At 35.5% G+C, this 21,417-nt stretch overlaps 2 protein-coding genes across 3 annotated transcripts; one reads left to right on the top strand and one right to left on the bottom strand.

Moving 5' to 3' along the window:
* Positions 1-489: 489 nt before the first annotated feature.
* On the top strand, positions 490-6,151 carry LOC120074674 (GTP-binding family protein). Of its 2 annotated transcripts, XR_005481039.1 has the most exons (9): positions 507-1,147; positions 1,582-1,671; positions 2,275-2,420; positions 2,674-2,832; positions 2,918-2,984; positions 4,259-4,366; positions 4,446-4,585; positions 5,552-5,870; positions 6,035-6,151. XR_005481039.1 is itself a non-coding variant. In XM_039027883.2 (8 exons), exons 1-8 carry the CDS (start codon positions 650-652, stop codon positions 5,634-5,636), a joined length of 1,293 nt encoding a protein of 430 aa, XP_038883811.1. In that variant the 5' UTR covers positions 490-649; the 3' UTR covers positions 5,637-6,151. The 2 variants fall into 2 exon arrangements, 1 of the variants encoding a protein (XP_038883811.1); XM_039027883.2 differs by having other exon boundaries at positions 490-1,147; positions 5,552-6,151.
* A 669-nt stretch (positions 6,152-6,820) lies between these two features.
* Positions 6,821-8,407, bottom strand: LOC120073082 (uncharacterized). The gene is made up of 3 exons (XM_090312387.1): positions 7,823-8,407; positions 7,348-7,496; positions 6,821-7,254 (listed from the first exon to the last, which is right to left on the bottom strand). The coding sequence occupies exons 1-3, from the start codon at positions 7,904-7,906 to the stop codon at positions 7,056-7,058; spliced, it is 432 nt and encodes a 143-aa protein (XP_090168513.1). The 5' UTR covers positions 7,907-8,407; the 3' UTR covers positions 6,821-7,055.
* Between the last annotated feature and the right edge of the window lie 13,010 nt (positions 8,408-21,417).

The raw sequence follows: 21,417 nt of genomic DNA, 5'->3' as shown, positions 1-21,417 counted from the left end.
ATTTGAATTGAGAATTTATTTAAATGTTAAAGAGTTGTTTTTAAATATAGAAAAATGAACCAAAATATTTATAAATAATAGCAGTATATCATAATCTATCTGTGATAGACCGTGATAGACAACAATAAATTAATTTGTATCTATTATGACACAAATAGACAATCGCGGTCTATCACAAATAGAATGTGATATTTTGCTATTATTTGTGAATATATTTAGTAATTTTGTCATTGGAAATAATTTTTCAGGATTAAAATTATAATAATTTTTTGTTTCTCAAAAAGAAAATTTACAATACTTCTTTGATGAAGTTAAAAATTTGGGTTTAAGATCATGTTACTAAGTTTAAAGTTAAGATTTGCAATATACTATTTAAAAAAAAAAATGAATTAAGCATATCTAAGCTAGAAGTAAATTTTGATGAAATTACAATTTTAGGGTTGAAATCATATTTCTTACAAGTTTAGGGGTCAAAATATATATCTGTTTATATAAAATGAAATGAAAGCAACGCTAAGTGTGGAACGACAGCAGGGAACGTTGTAAACCCCAAAAACCCCGACGGCAGTGAGCACACACCCAAATCCTCTGCTTTGCTTCTTCATATCTTCTTCTTTCGAGGACTTGATTCTTCTGATGAGAATTTGAGATGAAGGCTTTAAGGGCTCTGAGAATAGTCACCACGATTCCTCCTCGATCCCACCAGACTTTCCTCCTGAATCCAATATTTTCCCCTCGATGTTACTCTGCCCAGCCTGAGCAAGACGATTCCAATGACAACCCTACTCTCTCCGACCCTGAAAATGCCCCCGATTCTGTCTTTGATAGTTCGCAGTTCGCCATTCCGAACATGGATTCAAGTACTAAAACCGAGGCTCACTCCGGTTGGGATAAGAAATATAGGGCAAAAGCCGACCAACTGATATCTGGGACAGATTCCGAGGGAATCAAATACAAGATAATGGAGGAGGAGGACGAAAGGCGACGAAGAGTGCTTGCCAAGGCTCTGCTTGAGGCGGCGTTGGAAATTGCTGACGATGACGAAGAGGATGACGAGAGAACCGTGAAAGAGGAAGACCAGAAGTCTCTGGCAGTCGGGATAATTGGCGCACCAAACGCTGGCAAGTCCGCATTGACCAATTATATGGTTCGTTCTTTAAGCTCTTACTCCTCTGGACTGCACAACTTTAGCTAACTTTTACGACCAATGCATCTTTCATATGATTTTTTAAACTTACGGCTGCTTAGAGCATGGGAGAAAGTGTTTTTTATATGCTCAGCTGAACTAGTATTAGAACGTCTGTTTTGATATAGCTTCGTTTGTTGCAGATTCGTCTGATTCATGGAGAATTTTATGGTTTTTATTCGTCCTTTCTAGCTTTGTATACTAAACCGATTGTTGTCCGTTTCCTTAAATGCAGAATTGCCTTTTCCCCCTATTTTGATCAGAAATTCTTCATTTATTTAGTTACGACGTTTCTTATTATGAAGGTGGTTGTGTGGAAGCAATCAGCTTATTGATTATGACATGAGAGATTGAAAAAAGTAATTCTGTTTTTTTCTTTTTCTTTTTTTGTTTAGGTGGGAACTAAAGTCGCTGCGGTTTCACGGAAGACAAATACCACTACTGACGAAGTCCTAGGAATAATGACTAAAGGAGATACCCAAATTGTATGTATTATATTTTTATTTATCTGCAACGATTCAATTACAAGATGGGTTGCTACTTTTTACCTAGTGCTTCTAGTTGGAATTGTTTCTCGATCTTTCGTAGTATCCTAGTTTTTTCTTATTCATTGGAGAATGTGTTAATCTTCCTTTGCTCTTGGCTAAAGCGATGTTGCCTTTTCAAATAGAATACATTTGCCTATATGAACATGATCTAGTGCATAAAAGCTATAGCTGTGTCGTCTTTCAGAGATTTGAGTAGTGATGTTACTGTGAGAAGAATTCAAGTTATTTTTAATATGATTGAATATTTGTTAGAAATTTATTGAATTTGCCATAGGTATTGAAGGTGTTCATTCAATTTGATTTGATTTTTTCCCATATAATGGCTCCTTTCAAAACTAAATTCAATTATGCATCTGAAAGAGATTTGTCACTGTTTTTAATTTATTCTTCAAATAATGTATGTTTCACGATTGGTGACAAAGATCCTTTTCCTTTGAGATATTTTGTGAGGAAATATTGCTCTGTTCTTTATTTTTTTTATTGCCACAGACTACAGAGTTAGTTAATTCGGACTTTTCCTTATTCATTATGCCAATTCAGTGTTTCTTCGACACGCCAGGGCTAATGTTAAAGAGCAAGGGACTTCCTTATAAAGATATGAAAGCTCGTGTGCAAAGTGCTTGGAGTTCAGTTGAACTTTATGATGTGTTGATAGTTATTTTTGACGTCCATAGACATCTTACAAGGTCAGTAGTAATTTCTTCTAGTCTCAAATGTTATAGAATCTACGGTTCTCAAATAAGAAACTTGATAACCATAGCTTTACAGATTTTCCTAGTTTTTCCTTGAACGGTTTAGAAATTTTAGAATTACACAAAATTTGTATTTTTTTAAAAAACTTCTGTCCTTTGTTATAGTTTGAGTTGATTGTAGCTCCATTTATGCTAGTCTTGTGGAAAACCCTGATGATTTAGCAGTTGACTCTTGGATTTTGTATAGGCCTGATTCGAGGGTGGTAGGATTGATCAAACGAATGGGAGCATCACCACACCCAAAACAGAAGCGTGTATTATGTATGAACAAAGTTGATTTAGTTGAAAACAAGAAAGACTTGTTAACAGTTGCAGAACAATTTAAAGATCTTCCCGGATATGAAAGGTATTATTGATTCTTGCTTCAGAAAGTTGACTCGCTTAAAGGTTCTTGAACGTTTGTTTTCACTAAGAGAACAAACTTCGTATAGGTACTTCATGATCTCGGGTCTAAAGGGAGCTGGAGTAAAAGATCTTTCAAAATATTTGACGGAACAGGCAGGTTTCCTATTTGGTTTCACTGCTATTATTCAGTACCTATCGAGGATTCTGCACTTTGATAATTGAATATTCCTAATTGTCTTAAACTTATCTGTGCTTGAAATAAGTTAATTTATATTTTTAAATCCTTTTCGGGTCCTTGAAATTAAATGTTACATTTCGGTCCTTAAACTTTGAAATTATATATTTTGGTCCTTGAACTTTTATATTTGTTTCATTTTTATCCTTGGACTTTTAAAATGTCTATTCTGGTCTCTAAATTTTTTAAAAATAACTATTATTTTGGTCATAATGTAGCTTTGTGTATGTGTGCTAAGATGTTAATATAAGTGTGATTTCAAGCATACTGATTAGATGAGCATTGGACAAGTGCAAATTAGATTGAAAAATAATGCAAGGACCAAAATTGTTTTTTTTTAAAAATGTTTATGAACTAAATAGACATTATGAAATTTTAGGAACCAAAGTGGAGCAGGCATGAAAGTCCAAGGATCAAAATAAACATTTTAAAATTTTAGGGAATAAAATGGAAAAAACTTAAGAGTTTAGAGATAAAAAAATAGGATTTAAAATCTAATTTGTGTTCATCGACTTTCACTTTCTTATCATTTACATCTGGCATTTGAGGTTTTCATAAGTTTGATGATGATGCTGAACTTATCTTATAGGAAAAACTGCAAAAGTCGTTCATAGGTTCTAGAGGCTGTTACAACCACACCTTCAAACTTCTAATTTGATCAATGAATTACCTCCCTAAACTTGAGTATTTTACAATAAGCCTTGAAGATTGCAAAATGCACAACCCACTTCTAAGTTATAAGGATAACAATCAAACATTCAAACTATAAAAGTGTTACGATTTAACCCAAAATTTCAACTCTAAAAAATTTAAAAACTATATATTGACCATTAAAAGTTCAAATTGATGTTAAGCTATTGTCTTGTTTTAAGAAAACTAATGTTAAGAGTTTAGGTTTGATTTTAACAATCCTATAGTTGGAGGGTTTAGTTTTAACAACACTTGTAATTCATGTTCATGGTTGATTTGTGCATTTCGCAACATTTAGAGGCTTAGATGCAACAGTTTCATAAGCTTTGAAGGTGATTGATCAAATTGAAGCTTTGAGGTTTTGAATGTAACGAACTCCTATAGTTTAAGGGTGGCTTTATCAATTTTTTTTCTATCTTTTATCGTCAATTGTCACCAGCCAATTATTATGTTCATTTAGCTTAGACCTGCATTTAAATCTGGCTTACCCCTCCCTTTTTAGGCTGTCAAAAGACCTTGGGATGAAGATCCATGCACTATGAATGAAGAAATGATGAAGAACATATCACTTGAAGTTGTCCGGGAGCGGTTGTTAGACCACGTGCATCAGGTAGAGATCATCATTATTTCTTTTTTCCTGAGTTGGCCAAGAAATTCTTTTTGGTTCATAAACTCTGTTCTAATTTCAGGAAATTCCTTATGGAATCGAACATCGCCTGGTTGGTTGGAAAGAACTTCGAGATGGTTCTCTTAGGATTGAGCAACACTTGATCACTAACAAACCAAGTCAGCGCAAAATTCTTGTGGGGAAAAACGGCTCTAAAATTGGGTAAAGTGATATTAATTTAATGTTTACTTTTGCAAACCAGTATATAAGTAACTTCTATAGTTTCATCATTAGTCTTTTTTTTTAATAAAATAAATTTCCCTTGGGAAATAAGAGATTTAATGTGACGCTGTTTTCCATATAAAGTTTAAAAGACTTGTCTCTAAAATCTCCTAGGACATCTTTGGGAGTGATTTTAAAATTATTAGGTCACTTTTTATAACGTTAAAATCACTTTGAAACATGTTTTTATTCATTCAAAATCAATTTGTGTGAAAATCATGTTTAAAAATGTAAAATCAAACATTTGAATAACTAAAAGCATGTTCGAAAGTGATTTTGAATCTAACCAGAGTTATTTTAATCATTTCAATATCACTCTCAGACATAACTTAAGTTTAGAATTGAGATGGTTATTTTGATCCAACTAAAAACATAAAACTTTTCATCTAATGATGAGCTTTGATCTTTTGTAATCTTCGTTGCCTTTTGAATTGGAGGATGTCTATACTTTTCTCATTTTTTTATTCATTTAAGTCCCGTTTGGTAATTATTTGCTTTTTTATTTCTGTTTTTTAAAATTAAGCCTATTTCATCCACATTTTCTATAATGATTTTGCATCTTTCTTAAGTACAATGGTTAAATTCTCAATCAAATTCCAAAAACAAAAATAATATTTTAAAGTAGAAGAAATTTGGAAGTGGAAGTGGAAGTGGAAGTAGTGTTCATAGGTTTAATTTTAAAAAACAAAAACAAAAAACAAAAAACAAAATGGTACCAAACGGAGACTTAATTTTTTAATTAAGTTTTTGGTTTTCCATAAAATCGAAGTATTAATCTTTAGTTTCCAACATTCCCCTAGTTTTCATATCCATCTGGGGATACAGAGAGTTCCATACAATTATTGAATACCAACCATGCTAATTTTAGTCGTCCTAATCACCAGATTGCCTTGTTCCCAATTTCAGGAGAATAGGTATTGAAGCAAATGAAGAACTAAGGTCTATCTTCAAGAAACAAGTGCATCTCATCCTCCAAGTTAGACTTAAATGATGCATCTGCCTGCTTCAACCAATTGAACGGAAAAAGGCTATAGTTCCCCTTTGTACATATACAAAATTGTTGTCGATTATCACAGATTTGCAGATATCTTCCACTTAATTTATGATGGACGGGAAGATGGAGTCTTCAGAGACGTTAATCAGTTTATTGTTTTTAAAGAATGGAAATGCATTTTGATGAAGAAGAGAAGAATCGACATTGGTCATGAAGCCGGTGAGAAATGAGGTAGTGAGATTAAGAACTGGCTTGTGGAAGATTATAGATTTTGATCTACAATTCTAGTTTTTTTTTTTCCCATGATTTTACCGGAAAAAGATTATTTTTTGGTCTTTATTACATTGTTGTAACTGTAAGCATAATGCGAGGTGTTTCAATTTCTGTGACAATAGGCATCTTGGCGTTGGTATCCAACAAACTGGGAATCAAGAAATTTTTGGTATGACAGAATATTGTTTTAGAACATACTCAGATTTTTTGCAATTCAAGGAGGGGGTTGTTATTTGGTAGCCTGATTTCCTTCTTTAATAATGGGCTCAAATCTGATTGATGATAGTGGCTCGTATTGATATCAGAGTCTGTAGCCTAAGAAGCACATACATTACATGCGACCCAAATATGATGTGGATGTGGTGAGACACGAATTTTAAATAAAATGTGTGTATATTTTGAAATATTATCCTTTAATATTTAAATGACGACCGTAAAACTATGAAAAGACAATAGATAAAATCGCCACCATCGTTACAATGTCAAGGTCTGGTAATTAGTTTAACACAATAAAATGATAGAATCAAATATGTCAAGCCACAACATATGTATTGTAATGTTGTGCATTGTTTGAAGTGTGTAGGATTAAGTTTTGATCAAATTAACTCGTACAAGATTATGTCTGCCACAAAATTTTAATATACCAATCTCTGAGTTTGATTATTTTTAGTTTTTAAGACCATTATTTCAGCTAAAGATAACTGTTTAAAATAAATGGCAGCGTCTCCAAAGGAGCTGTCATCTTGATGTAAATAAGGTAACATGTTAAAAAATAAAAATTAAAGCTAGATTATTAAGTATTATTTTAATTAGTTTTTCCTGATGGTATCATTCAAAGTTACATTCTTTTTCCTTTCCTTTTCAATGGAGTCAGATAACTGTGCTAGTAAAATCAAAATGCTTATGAAATCAACTGAGGATTAGTTATAATATGTAAAATAGTCTGGAAAGGTATAATCTTATGGAAAATGACTAGTTGAACAATTGTTTCATAAACAATAATCCTCTACTGGAATCAAGAGAGATTCCTCCTACAGCTACCAAAGGAAGGAGGGAGCTCAAGGGAACTGAACTGTTCTACCAACTAAAATACCCATAAATGTATTTACCAAGCTTCAACTGAGGAGGGTGGTGAGAGATCAGTCACATCTCCATAGTCGAAGGTCTTGCAGAGGCTTTCGACTTCTCCTCTTTCCTTTTCTTGCTACCATTTATATTCCTCTTTTTCTTCAGTTCCTCAATTGGTTGTATGGTCTCTAAATGTGGTTGAATAGATCCCAAGGGGTCTGCCAGGAATTTCGGATGACTAAGAACTCTAACTATTTGCTTTGATTCCTGCAATCTGATATAATAAAACGAACCCATAATTACAAAACATAAGAATAAAGATAAACTATTAAACATGTCAAACAATGGTAACAAGCAAGAAACATACATAAACTTCAGCCTAGACTTGCAATCTACTTTCAACAACTTGGCTGCAGAAGATTTTTGTTCAGAAGCCTCCAATCCAGGAAGAGACTCTGATAGAGCAGAGAGATCGAAAGCCTTCAAGTCCCTCTTACGTCCACGAAGTTTTTTCCTCTGTAGCACAATCAATCTTAGCAGAATACAAAAAGAAGAAGATGAAAGCATGGACAAAAAAAATATAAAGCTTCAATTATTCTTTCTTCTCTCTTGTGGTGGTGGTGGGGTCATAAAACATGTACAAGATCAATACTTCACAGAAAGAATAGGAACATTGAATCAATCAAATACCAAACATGAGAAGCGAATGATTGGTTACTAGCTCTTCCTTCGACGAGTGCATCAAGTAACAAACATGACAAATACAATGCTGATCTTTAGTTGCTTCACTAATTATTTGTATCCTTTTGTTCCAAATCCCTGACAACTCCTCACAAACATACCACTGCGTTAAAGGGCAGATTACGAGAGGTACAGAGTGAAAATTGGTCTGGGCATCTGCAAGCATTTCTCTTGTAGTTTGACATAGTTTACGGATCATCAGAATGTTTCCACATCCAATTAATAACCTTAGGTATTGATGAATGCCCTGTTGGGGAATTGTTGAAAGAATCTGCCACATGTGCAGTCCAGAAAAAAAACAGATCCACCTCAATAAATATAAACGATGAATCATGAAACAGAGGGAACTGCCGAAGAACGATGGATTTGGTGAGAAAAGTAAACTGAATCAGGAAGGAAGAATGGGCGACGCTTTTTCTTGGAAGATGGAGTCCATGTATCAGAGAATGGCAGCCCTTTGGGGCATTTTGATTGACACCTACGAGTTCCGGAGGAAATTCCAATGGCAGAGGAAGACGAGGATGAAGGTTACTTATTTCTCATAAAATAAAAATAGTTCAAATTTGAAGTAACTAAAACAAGTATTTTCAGATGTTAAAAATTCAAAAGTACATACGGTAGAAGGAAAGAATTGCACTATGCAAATTTTCCTTTTTTTTTTTTGTAGGGGAAAATTCAAGGGTATTTTAACAGTACCCCAAAAAAAACAAACAAAACAAAACTGAATATCCATAACTAATGAAGAAATATCACTTGACGCTATGGATAAATCACCTTAGTAATAGTCCTTTGAATTTGAGCATTCAAGGTAGCAATAGTTTCTCCAACTCCTGCATGTAGTCAGATTTCAAAGTTCAATTGTTTTATGATATCACAAACAACACAACACTCCAAAAAGAAAGAAACACCCAAGATTTAAATTGAAAATCCTAAACGATGAAATGTTATTGAAATAAAACTCGATTTCTATTCCAAAAATTGATCTTTCATTTGCACGGAAGTCAAAAACCAAATATTAGCAGAATATGCTATCAAACTATTTGAAGTGTTGGCAAACCTACTCCGAACCTCTATGTTTTTTCAATTTTGCTTGTCTGTTTTTATTTAATATGTCACCACAAATTCTCTCCCTTTATAAAAGGGAAAATTTGGGCCAATGACATAATATCTGGGCCCATAATGCCGAATGACCTGGTTTTTTAAAAAGCTGTCAATTGAGATTACAAGAATTTTCCATGATAATTGTCATGCTCTCGCTATATAGATCTTGCTCTCGCTGTCTGTCTATCTTCCATCATGATGTGATTTGTCACTGTATGATTGATTTGACAATTTTCACGAAATCATCTGTCTACAACTTAAAATTGTTAACACACAGCAAACCTGTAATGGTGAATTCTTTAAAATCTAAACTTCATTTGAATTGTCATTTCGTTGAACGAAGATTTATTGAACAAGGTTTTCCAGAACGAAGTTTTTTGGAACCAAACGGAGTTTTCAGAAAAGAACGGGCTTTTCTGAAACGTGGTTTCATTTGTGTTTGTAAGAACGTGGTCTCAAAAAAGGTACGTAAATAGCATAACGAAAGAGGTGTGAGAAAGAGCAACAACGAGAAAGGTAGAGAAAGAGAGCGACAATAAGAAAGGTGGAGAGAGAGAGAGCGACAACGAGAAAGGTGGAGAGTGGGGATTGATGCCCTAAATCTCGTAGGGTCTTATAGTTTGTAAACACTTATATGAACAAATACTTTGTGATTTATAATATATGATATTTTATTCACTTCAGTCTATGAAATATGAGATATTTTAATTGCATTAACCACAAACATATAAACTAAGATCCATGGTTATTGTTGTAACTTAAGCATGTATGTGGAGACATACAAGTGGATCATGCTTTAAGTGATAACCTAAATGGTTTGTAGTATATGGATAAAGGAGGGATACCTTATCCTGATGCCACTATGAGTGTGACCTGCTTTGTAGGTGTTATAAATGTTGTAAAGTGCTACAAATGATCTGATCCTAATCATTCGTATTAGATATGCGAGCGGGGATATTCTATACAAAGGAGTTTGTATAATATCAGACCACAAAATGTTTAGTCTCGTTATATAACGTCGTTCATAATTGAGACTTTCATTTCACTAGGATGACTATAGGTAACATGAACTTAATCCTGAGTGAGTTGTGAACTTCTGCCTATGAGAGTGATCCTTTGATTTGCATGGGTGAGAGTGACCAAATCGCCGACTCAACAAGCCTACCATTTCGGGGATTCGTCTGATTGGAGAGTTAGGAATTCAGCTACACAAGATGGAATTCACTCCTTCCCCAAAGCAGGGGTAAATAGATAAATTGCTCCTTTAAGGGCTGATTATGGGGCTTGAACAATGTGGCACCACACCTTCTCTTGGCCCGAGAAGAGTTTAGTCATAGTAGGACTATGATGTATTGTTCGTTAGATGAATCAGTGTTACTTAAGGAGTTAAATGTAACTACAGGGGTAAAACGATAATTTGGTCCAGCTGTACTTACAAGTGATTTATGAAGGGTCATTATACTGTTAATTGGTTATATATCCAATGGATACAAAAATATATCTATAGTGTGAAGAGTGCAGCTGTCAGTCTTTAGTGGAGTGCCTGACAGTTAATGGGTCATTGTACTGTTAATTGGTTATATATCCAATGGATACAAAAATATATCTATAGTGCGAAGAGTGCAATTGTCGATCTTTAGTAGAGTGGCCGACAGTTAATGGATGGTAGATATCGTGATTAAAGAGTTTAGTCAGTTATTCACGTACCGTTGGAGCTTCAAGCTACAGGTTCATAAGGTCTCCTTGGTAGCTCAATGGATTCAAGTTGAGAATCAGTGTTTGGGTTAGCTTGAAATGTTCAAATTAACAAGAAGAAATTTAATTATATATGATATAATTAAATTAATTAAATTATATATGATATAATTGATATAATGTATTTGATACATTATTATTTGATTGGAGGAATTAATATAAATATGATTTATATTAAATGTCAGAAAAATAGAAAAAGAACTATGATTTATATATTGCATATGATGCAATATTAAAGCTGTAGGTTATAAATATAATATGATAAGTTAGTTATTGTATTTATTTATAATTTATTAATTATATGATAATTGATATTTCTTTTTCTCTAATAACTACCTTAGTGGGTGGTTGTACGATTTTATGGCTAAGTGGGATAAAGATAAAAAATAGTTTTTCGAATCACATTCCACGAAAACGAGTTGTCGGATTAACTATCGAGTAAAAGGAGTTTTACTACACGATAGCTTTACAGAGCCTAAACGATCGAGCATCGAGTCTATACGATAGACTTCATCTATTACACAGTTGTGTGATCACATACTCGATCGTCTACTCTAATCCATCCCTTTATCCAAAATCAGTTAAGGCCCACAACTCCTAGATTCTCACATCGAGAATACCAAGGTAATCTTGTGGTGGTGTCTAGTTCTGTTCGAGGAGAGTTTTACTCGCTGGTGTTCGAGGAAGTTCCATTGCTTGTTGCGTCCGAGTTTGATCGAGGGATTGTTGGTTGTATGTCCTAAAACTCATGTTATGTAAACAATGGAGCTTATTCTGAAAATTCAATAAAGGTGTTATTGAATAGATCTATTGCTTGAATAGAAATCCAATAAACCTAAAAGTCCCTTGACTATTGGATGAGTACTTGAACTTTATGTGGAGACATAAAGGTGGATCAGGTTCGAGTAAATAGTCAAAATGATCTATAGTACATGGATAGGGTTGGGTATCTTATTTTGGTAACACTATTGGATACGACCTACTCTGTAGTTGTTACAAGGAGTGTAAAGTGCTACAAACGAAGTGATCCTAATTCGTTCATATTGGATATGAGAAGTGGGGATGTCCTTATGCAAAATAGTTTGTACAAGATCGGACCACGGAATGAGTCACTCTTACTTTATAACGTTGTTTACTGTTTAAGACTGACTATTTCAAAGTGATGACCTAGGTAACTTGACCTTAATTCTGAGCTAACTATGAACTCTTGTTTATCTGGGATTGCCCTTAGATTTGCATAGGTGAAGGTTGGCTCAACAGCGCCGGCCCAATATGACTGCCATTTTAGGGGTAAGACTGGATAGATAGCTGGGGACATAGGGTATAAGAGGAAATTCACTCCTACTCACTTTAGGGATAGTAGAGAGTTTGTTCCCTTAAGTGCTAATTATGGGGCTTGAACAAGGGATCCCTCCCTCTCATTTGGCATGAGAGGGACTTAGTTTTGTGATTGGATCATAAAACAATTGTTCACTAGGGGATCAGTGGGGATTTAAAGAACAAAAGGTAATTTCGGGGGTAAAACAAATATCTGACCCAGCCGCTATTGCAAACAACCTGTGAAGGGTTAACTTACTAATCATGGTTATATCAAGTGGACATAATATATCTACAGTGAGGGGAGTTCAACTATGTGCTTTAGTGGAGTGACCCATTAGTTAACGAATGGAGGTTAGATCGGTCTAATGAGTTTAGCCGATTAATCTCGGATCATTGGCGCCCATGATCTGTAGGTCCATGAGGTCTCCTTACTAGCTCAGAAATGGATTAGCTCTAGAGTAGTGTGATAAGTTAATTTGAAACGTTCAAATTAGAATGAAACGGAATTGGAGAAAATATATTTAAATATGATTTAAATATATGAAGATGAATTTGTGTAAAAATTAATTTAATATTAGATATTAAATTAATTAGAATTATTTGAATTGTTTAAATAATTATTTATTAATTTTATTAGAAAATTAATTTATGAAATTAATTTGTAAAATTAATAAATTTTATTAGAAAATTAATTTATGAAATTAATTTGTAAAATTAATAAATTTTATTTTAGAAATAAAATATGATTTTAAATCAAAATGGATTTTTGGAAATTGAAAATTACACAAAACTTGAAAAATGGGTTTTCAAGTCTTTTTCAACTTGCTCACAAAGAATCCACCACCTACTCCTTTGCTTTACTCTAAGCATGAGCTGCATCCCATGTAACACATCTCTTTGCATGATAGTCTGCAATATATTGAAGAGATTAGAGTGAAGAAAGGTAGGAGAACCGACTGAATTTTTGCTGAAAAATTCGAATGAAGAAGGTTTTTTTCAATGGGTTCTGTTTAGTGAGTTTTCTCCATATTCCCTTCGATTCTAGATTATTTTGAGTCCCACAACTCAATCTAGAGCACCAAGAGAATAGTAGGGAAGATCTTGTGGTGGTCTACACAAAGATTTGGAGGATTTTGCAACTGGAAATGGAGATTTCGTTGGTTCAGCCACGGTATGTTTATGAAACCCATTAAACTTTGTTTTTAGCATGTTTCTTTTCAACCAAAATTAATGAATTAGAATGCTTATGGATCCTGATTTCTTCCACTGCATGCTGGTATAGATCCAACAGGGACATACGTGAAGAAAGAGTTCTTCAAAGGTATTGTCACTCTATCCTTTGTTTTTTATAAGAAGCATGCTGCAATTTATCTTTAATGCATAATCTTTTCCATATGATTGTAAATGTTTGAGTTCTTTCATAATGGAGTTTGGAACGATCCACTTCTTCTCACAAGTCCTCTATATTTAGAGTTCATTCAATTGGTATCAGAGCCAAATTGTGGGTTAGCAGGCGTCTTCCCTTGACGACCATTCTTCTTCTTCCACTTGCTGGTGCTGGAAGAAGAAGGTGCAAATTTAGTTCCTGAGGTTGAACCTTTATGGAACTTTCTGGATGATGAAGCAACATTTGCCTCACCAACCTTCTTCTCCTTGCTTTTCAGCAAGGATTGGAATGTCTGCAACTCATTCGGTAGAGTTGTAAGGTTGTAGTCAACTCTGTTCAGAACAGCATTGATTACAAAGTGAAGGAAGCTTTCTGGTAACGACTTTAGAATAATGCTAACCTGGCTGACCTCATTGATACTCGACTTGTTCATCTCCGCCACATTGAAGTGGACCATAATGTTTAGAACATGTTCACGAACAGATGTACCCTCCTTCATCTTGGAGTTGAAGATGAACTTAAGCGCATCGTCCCGAGCTGCGCGGACGGTTGTCCAAACATTCCCCTCGGGGACTCCATGATCTCGCATGCAATGATCATGGACTCATGCTTCTTGGCCAAAACGTCGTTAAAGCTAGCCAAGATATATGCTAGGGCCTTCTCATTCGCCCGTGTCCAGTGCTCGTATGCTTCTCAAACATTTCGAGCAGCATTGGGAGGTGGAATAGGAGGAAAATCCTCCACAAGGACGAACCTTAAGTCATCGATGATTAGTATCATGTTTACGGTATTCTTCTAACTAGCGTAGTTCTCACCATTCATTTTATTGGCAGCTAAAAGCGATAAAGTAACAGTTGCCATTATAATAAAGTTGCTAAAAAAAGAAAAAACTTAATGAGTCTACTTGCATTACCACTTTTAACACCAATTAAGTTTGGGCAAAACAGTTGTATTATACCCTAAGTGACATCTATTTTGCAATGATGCTCCAATGATGCAGGACAAAAGTCGTCGTAGGGTGATCAAGTACCCTTTCACTAGAATGAGACAATCTCAACCATTAGACAAAAACAACTTCTTGTAACTGAATCTAACAATTACCATTGTTCAGTCTAGAATTTGTTAACATCCTTAACAATTCAGTGTAAGTGTAACCCCTCATTTTAGGCCCTAAAGTCCTGCCCTAATGCGCCCACCGTAGGGAAAAAGCAGATTAGGACAAGAGACTAAAGCAACCCTATCCATTTTTGGAGATCAGATAAAAAGTTGTGCAAATACAACCATCCTTTAGGGGGGACACTCCCAGGGTGCCTCGAGGCGATGCATGAAAACTTTATCCAACCTAATGAGAGAGACTGAGGGATATGTTGTTACACGTCCCACTCCCATTTACTATGAACGTTCTCTCCATTCACCTTGGTATTGACCTACCTAAACGCTATCCTTTAGGGAGACACTCCTAGGGTGCCTCAAGGCCGATGATAGATCTCATGGTGTGAACTTTTTAGGGAGAAATGTGTAGAGGTAAAGCGAAGTATCATATACCCCAATTACCTCCCACTGAATGTTCTTCCTAGGAATTTATTAACTTAGAAATCCGGCTACTGATTTTAACTAAGTGGTTGTTTAATTTGCTAAAAAACAACATTTGCTTTTGATGATTAAACAAGTTTGATTCAAGTCTTATTAAACACTTTAACAGACTATCATCAAATTTGCATGTATGCAACAAATATATTTAATTCACCTTTCTAGGTAGGTTCCCAGGTAGGGGTGCGACATTTCCATCGACTTAAGTACCCCAGCCTAGCCAGAACCAGACTTAGCCAAAAGGTCCCTTATAGGTAGATTTGGTACATATTTAATCTTTTATTAGTCAATTTAATCCTATTAAACCGAATCAAAAGATCAAACTTAGGTTTCTAATCTCATTAGAACCGTGATCTTAGGTCTATCTCAATCAAATTTTAGAACTCTTTTAAAACATGATTGAAGCCTAAGTTTGCATGCAACTCTTTCTTATTGATTATAATTCTAATTTCATTAACTATAACACTTATAAAGAATGAAACAATTAAAACCATTCACATTGCTAAGCTAGACATTTGCAAGGTATTTATAACTTTTATAAATAAACCTAAGTGTCATGCTTCATGCAATGTTCATTTATTACTAATATATAACTTTTATATAATAAGTAATGAACTAAGTATACATGCTAACATACATCCTTATATTATAACATTTATAATAAAGATGATGCATGAATATGCTTTAATGTAATTTAATCATGCAAACTATTATATTCTAACACTTATAATATAAAGATGATGCATGAATAAATACATAACTTATGGTGGGTTTTAAAACTATATGACATACATTATGACATATAAGTAAACATACATCACATGTACATTAAATAAAATTTGATGGATCAGGATAATTAGCCTCAAAATCGAAATTTAAAAGCTAACTGTTACAAAAAAAATCGAGTCAACTGATTCAAATAGGTGAACTAGGTCTTGAACTGCCCGTTCGAAGCCTCGTCACTTGATCATGTAGCATCTCCTTCAGATCGTCGAGTAACGCTTATCAAGTATAAAAGATCGTGTAGCGTTGATCACGTGGCTAAGGACTATGCAATGAGCATGAAAGTCCACACGATCATGTAACACATATCGAGTAACGCATGCCATGCGATTGTGCAGCCAACGACAATGCGATGAGCACGATTGTCTACACGGTGAGTAGCAAGCGTCGAGTATCGTATACCGAGTGACCGTGTAGCTAGTGACTATGCATTGAGCATGCTAGCCTGCATGATCGTTTAGTGCGCACGTCATGCATTGAGTATCATATACTCTGTGATTGTTTACCCAGAGTGTCTACACGATCGAGTAGCCAACACAACACGATCGAGTAAACTCTTTACTCAATCGCGTAGCATTAGCTATGTGATCGTTTAGTAAATACTACACGATCGAGTAGAACATTTCTACATGATTGCATAGCCAAATCTAAACAATCATTTAGCTTAAGCCACACGATGCGACCAATGATTCGTCTTCTTCCTCGAAGCAAACAACAACTCCTTGCATCTGAAGCTTCATCATGAACGACTTAAACAAACAAAAACCTGAATACAAACTCGATAGCAAGTTAATAATGCCCAAAAATCAAAAGCCCTTACAAATTAACTTTTGTAAAAGTAAAGAAAGCTTTAAATAGAGGCAATCATCCCGTAAACATACATCAACAACATCCACAAACACACTTAACACTTAAACGCATTGCAGAATACTTAAAACCCACCAAGACTGTAATGACATTCAGTACAGAGCAACAGCGAGAAAGGTAGAGAAAGAGCGAGATAGAGCGACAACAAGACGAGAGGGAGAGAGATAGAGCGACAATGAGGTGGAGAGAGAGCGACAACGTGAAAGTACGCGAGCGAAAGATAGCGACAACGAGAGGTAACGACAACGAGAATCACAAGAGCGAGAGCAATTGAGAGCGACAGCGAGAGAAATCCATGTGTATTAGATGATATTCATCTGCTTAATAAAAAATGTGCTCTTACTTTGTAGGATGACAGAAAAGTGTCTACTAATTTGATACGGAGGTGTTGGGATGAGAACCAAAATTTGTATGTTGGAGGCGAGCTAATAGGAATTATTGTGCCTATTACATTGAAGTATGAAGAACTTAAAGCTCACATTTATAGGGTTGCAAATGTAAGTTGCTCAGAGTTTGATGTTGTTATGAGAGTTAAATATAAGCTTGACTATGAAGCCCTTCCACAGTATATTGAATGACGGTGATGTTCGCTTCCTTCTTTTCCAGGAAGATCTTTGTAGAGTTCAGCTATATGTAACACTAAAATCGAACCATGACATAAATGTGAATATGAGTTATGATGGTACAGAGGTAGACAGACAATACGAGGTATCATATGAGCTTAATCAAGAAGAGGGTGATATTCCATTTTCTATGAATACTCAACCATCAACATTATCAATAGACAATGACAACATTCATGCATGGGACTTGGAAAGAGAAACTCAATGTAACGAACCTATGTTTGGTAATGAGAGATTAAGAAGACTTATTTCAAAGAATTGTGGTTTTTCAGAAGAGCGTGATCCTTTCATGGTTGGTAATGAGAGATCAGCAGAATTAAATTTTATGGATTGTGGTCCTTTAGAAGAGTGTGATCGTTTCATGGTTGATAATGAGAGATTAGCATGATTGAATTCTAGGGACTGTGGTCTTTCAGAGGTGCGTAGACCTGCATTGGCTGTTAATGAGAGATCAGTAGGATTGAATTCCATTTCTTTATATCATAGAGGGAATTGATTATGCCTGGTACCTCTTTGTCTAAGATAGATGTTGAAGTTTATCAACTTTTTTTTTTTAGTAAGAGTGACTTAAAAATGAGATTGTCTATTATGTCCATAAACAATAATTTTGAATATAAGATAAGGAAGTCAACTAAGTAATTGTTTACTGTTAAACGTATAGAGGATAATTGTAAGTACATCCTTCATGCAGTGAAAATCTCAGGGTGTGACATATTTAAGATCACGAAGTATATGCAGTCACACATATGTTCTATTGGAACTTTAAATCATGACTATAGACAAGCAACGACTGCAGTAGTTGGTGAACTAATCAAAGATAAGTTTATAGGCATAGGATGTGTTTATAAACCCCATCACATTGTTGAAGATATTGATGACAGGCAGAAATGTACGTTATTATAAGTCTTTTATTTAGAATTATGAGGGTTGTTAAGTAGAATATGCGGCGATTATACTAAGAATTCATAAGAAAATGAGCTTGCGTCGATCGGCATTAAGAATCTCGACTAACCCACCATTATGCGTTATTTTACGTCTAATTGTCTATTTTTGTAGCCAACGTAGGAGTCGATCGCATGTAGGGAATCTCTCCATCGCAGAGGCGGACACATACGTTCGCCGCATGGATGTTGCGGCCATTAACCGCATGCATCCATCGCATAGAAGTTGCGGTTATAGAGTAATAAACATAATAGAGGGATGAACGTAAGGGTGGTGGAATGCGTTGATACTTCGGAAACCAAACATGAATGCATACCTCGGGAGTATCAAAAGGTGATGTTGACATTTCACCTACCACGCTGTTAGCAGTAGAGATTCAGAGCAGGTCCATCCTGTCGTTAGCTGCAGATTTTAGAGAAGGACCATTAATGCTGTCGGTGATCAAACTCTACAAATAAAAGCCTTGGAACACAACTTCAAATATTTGAGCTTCTGCCTTTAGGCAGATCCTTGTGATCCAGACCAAAGCGTGAAAAGATAGTCTTGAGAGTTCTTCATTCCTTCAACCATTCCGAGTGACGACCAGAGCTCCGTCGGGGTTAGATCTCGAGAGAGACTACTCCACTGCCCATCCATGGCACCACCGACAGCCTTGACACACATCTGATGGACGCAAGACATTGCTTACATCTGACTCTCCATCACTCTTTTGTCTCTGTATTGTATTACATTATGGCTTAAGAGATTAATATATTTTGTGATCAATGCATTTCTCTATTTCCTTCGATGCCATCTTCATTTATCTCTTCTTATCATTCCTTACTTTCATTGCACAACTAAGTAAGATTGCTAGAGTATCACATACTTAATCATGCGGCATAGACATATGAAGCATGTAGCAAACCACTGAGAGGTGTGCGTTGCGCGAGTGTTATGAGAAAATCGTATTTGATTAGTGCGATGCTATAGCAATGCTTGTCTATGAGTTGATCAGCGGTAGCTAACTGCCCAGGAGGGTAAGTGGTGGAACGCATTAAACAAAGTAAGCAGTGTTTCTAGAGATAGGAATAATCTTATGTCAACCATGTTTTATGTGATTACCTTGTCTTATGAGCGCATCATTCATCATTTAGGTATACTTGAGAGAGTAGTCTAAAAACCAAATCTAGGCTTGAGAGAGTCGAATTGGATTGCATAAGCAAGAATAGAAACTTAGAGATAAGTTCTGTTTGCTATTACACAGCGTATGCACCCTATAGATAGGATATAAAAGTATGCGGTCACATCGCATGCATCCAGAAGTAGGATATGGTGGTACACGATCATCTTGTTTATGTGTGAGAGAACGTGAGTAGGAATAGAGACTTAGAAATAGGGCCTCTTGACACCATCACATATATATCACATGCGTCTTTGCCAAATGTGTGTAACATAATCGCATAGCTTGCGTTGGCTGAGGTTACCTTTACGATCAAGCTTAGTATTGAGGTGAAGTCATCCCCACCATTTTATCTATTTTTTCATGCATTTTATTACGTGTTAATAGTTGCTGTGTCTCTATCACTCATAGTCATACTTCCACTGCTTAATCTGTTAGTTAGGAGTAGGAGTAGCACATAACTCTTCAACCTCAAATTCTTTTATTCTTCGCCGCAAACACATTACTTCATGACATTTAGCTACAAGTCCCTGAGTTTAACCTCGAATCACCCGAGAAACTTGCGATCTCGTTATACTAGGCGAGAGAGCAAGAAAACTTGTGGCAGGAACGCATGGTCATTGCATACATTATTAGACGCATCTTGCATATCTGACGCATGACCATCGACGCATGGAGAACGCACAATAAATGCATATTTATTCACTTCATTTTCCACGCATCAGATATGAGGAAAGAGTACGGCGTAAACATAAGTTACGATGAGGCGTGGCATGCAAGGGAAACACTTATGCTCTCGTTAGGGGTACTCTAGAAGAGTCGTACATTATTTTACATGCATATGGTGAAGCGTTAAAAATGGAGAATCCATGTACAAGGTTTGAAATCAAACTTGAAAATGATGTGTATTTCAAGTCCATGTTTATGGCATTAGGGCCTTGTATTAAAGGTTTTGTAAGCTGTCGGCCTATGATAATTGTTAATGGATCGCATTTGAAAGGAAAATACAAAGGGACCATGTTGGTCGGCGTTTCCATGGATGGTAATAACCAAGTATATCCACTAGCATATGCCATAGTGGACAATGAAACTAATCAAGCTTGAAAGTGATTTATGTCGAATTTGAAGTGTGCCATTGGAGAACCCCTTAACTTGGTGTTTGTGTCCGATCGAGGGGTATCTATTGGCAATGCCATTCATGCAGTTTTTCCTATGACATTTCATGGATTGTGCACATACTACATAGAAATAATATTCTTTCCAACTTTAAGAACAGTACGATTGTTAGGATGTTCAAGGATGCAGCCAGGGCATTTCTCATGTCAAAGTTCCAATCACACTGAAACCAACTACGTACTTTTCAAAATGGTGTTGTATCGAAATATTTGGAGGATATTAGTCTTGAAGGTGGGTGCGTGTTTACCAAACAGAATGAAGCTACGATAACATAACGTCTAAAAATGTAGATTGTTTCAATTCATTGACCAAAGAATATCGACAGCTGCCCATAATGTGCTTATTGGAACATGTTAAAGGCCTCATCTAGTCATGGTTTTATGAACGGAGAAATTATTGGGTATCTCGAACGACGTCACATTCAGACTATTGTGAAAACCTATTAGCAAGTGGATGTGACAAGGGTAGACGATATCAAGTTGATTCGATTGATTGTTATAGGATCCATGTGCGGGACAATGGATTGGACGGTATTGTGAATCTCCATACGAAGGAATGCACGTGTAAAGAATTTGACTCACTCGATATCTCATGTTCACATGCAATTGTGGTTGTGTGATAACTTGTAGAAATACAAGTTATTGTATCTCTTTTATTTAAAAGAATAGGAAAAGGTATGAAATTATGATACTTGTACCAAAGAATTCATATAAAAATCAAAGTATGCGATCATACAATATCAACATCTGATATATTTGAATTACGGGCTGATATTGCTATATGTATGCAGAAAACTCGCTATCGCGACCAAACGAACACATGATTGCATGAACCAAGCACTCACTAATGCGATCAAGCAAAAGCTATCAGATACAAACATACAGTCATATAACCAGCTATGGTGATGAAGCATGACATGGCCGGTGAGAGTCAAATCACAGATTGAGTTGGTGGCTAACAAGAAAGCTTCGTTGAATATTCAATGAACTTCTG

The sequence above is a fragment of the Benincasa hispida genome, chromosome 3, assembly GCF_027475165.1.
Source record: "Benincasa hispida cultivar pf3 chromosome 3, pf3_genome.v1.1, whole genome shotgun sequence".
NCBI lineage: Eukaryota > Viridiplantae > Streptophyta > Magnoliopsida > Cucurbitales > Cucurbitaceae > Benincasa > Benincasa hispida.
Note: the sequence above shows the minus strand (reverse complement) of the source record. Positions and strands in the feature narration are given on the sequence as shown.

Excerpts from the sequence above, each read along its gene's own strand:
- LOC120074674 (XM_039027883.2), top strand. The coding sequence starts at position 650 with ATGAAGGCTTTAAGGGCTCTGAGAATAGTCACCACGATTCCTCCTCGA. Across the intron at positions 1,672-2,274 it reads CTAAAGGAGATACCCAAATT|TGTTTCTTCGACACGCCAGG; the intron begins GTATGTATTATA and ends ATGCCAATTCAG. Across the intron at positions 2,833-2,917 it reads GATCTTCCCGGATATGAAAG|GTACTTCATGATCTCGGGTC; the intron begins GTATTATTGATT and ends AACTTCGTATAG.
- LOC120073082 (XM_090312387.1), bottom strand. The coding sequence starts at position 7,906 with ATGTCAAACTACAAGAGAAATGCTTGCAGATGCCCAGACCAATTTTCA. Across the intron at positions 7,497-7,822 it reads ATCTGCCCTTTAACGCAGTG|AGGAAAAAACTTCGTGGACG; the intron begins GTATGTTTGTGA and ends ATTGTGCTACAG. Across the intron at positions 7,255-7,347 it reads AAGTCTAGGCTGAAGTTTAT|ATTGCAGGAATCAAAGCAAA; the intron begins GTATGTTTCTTG and ends TTATTATATCAG.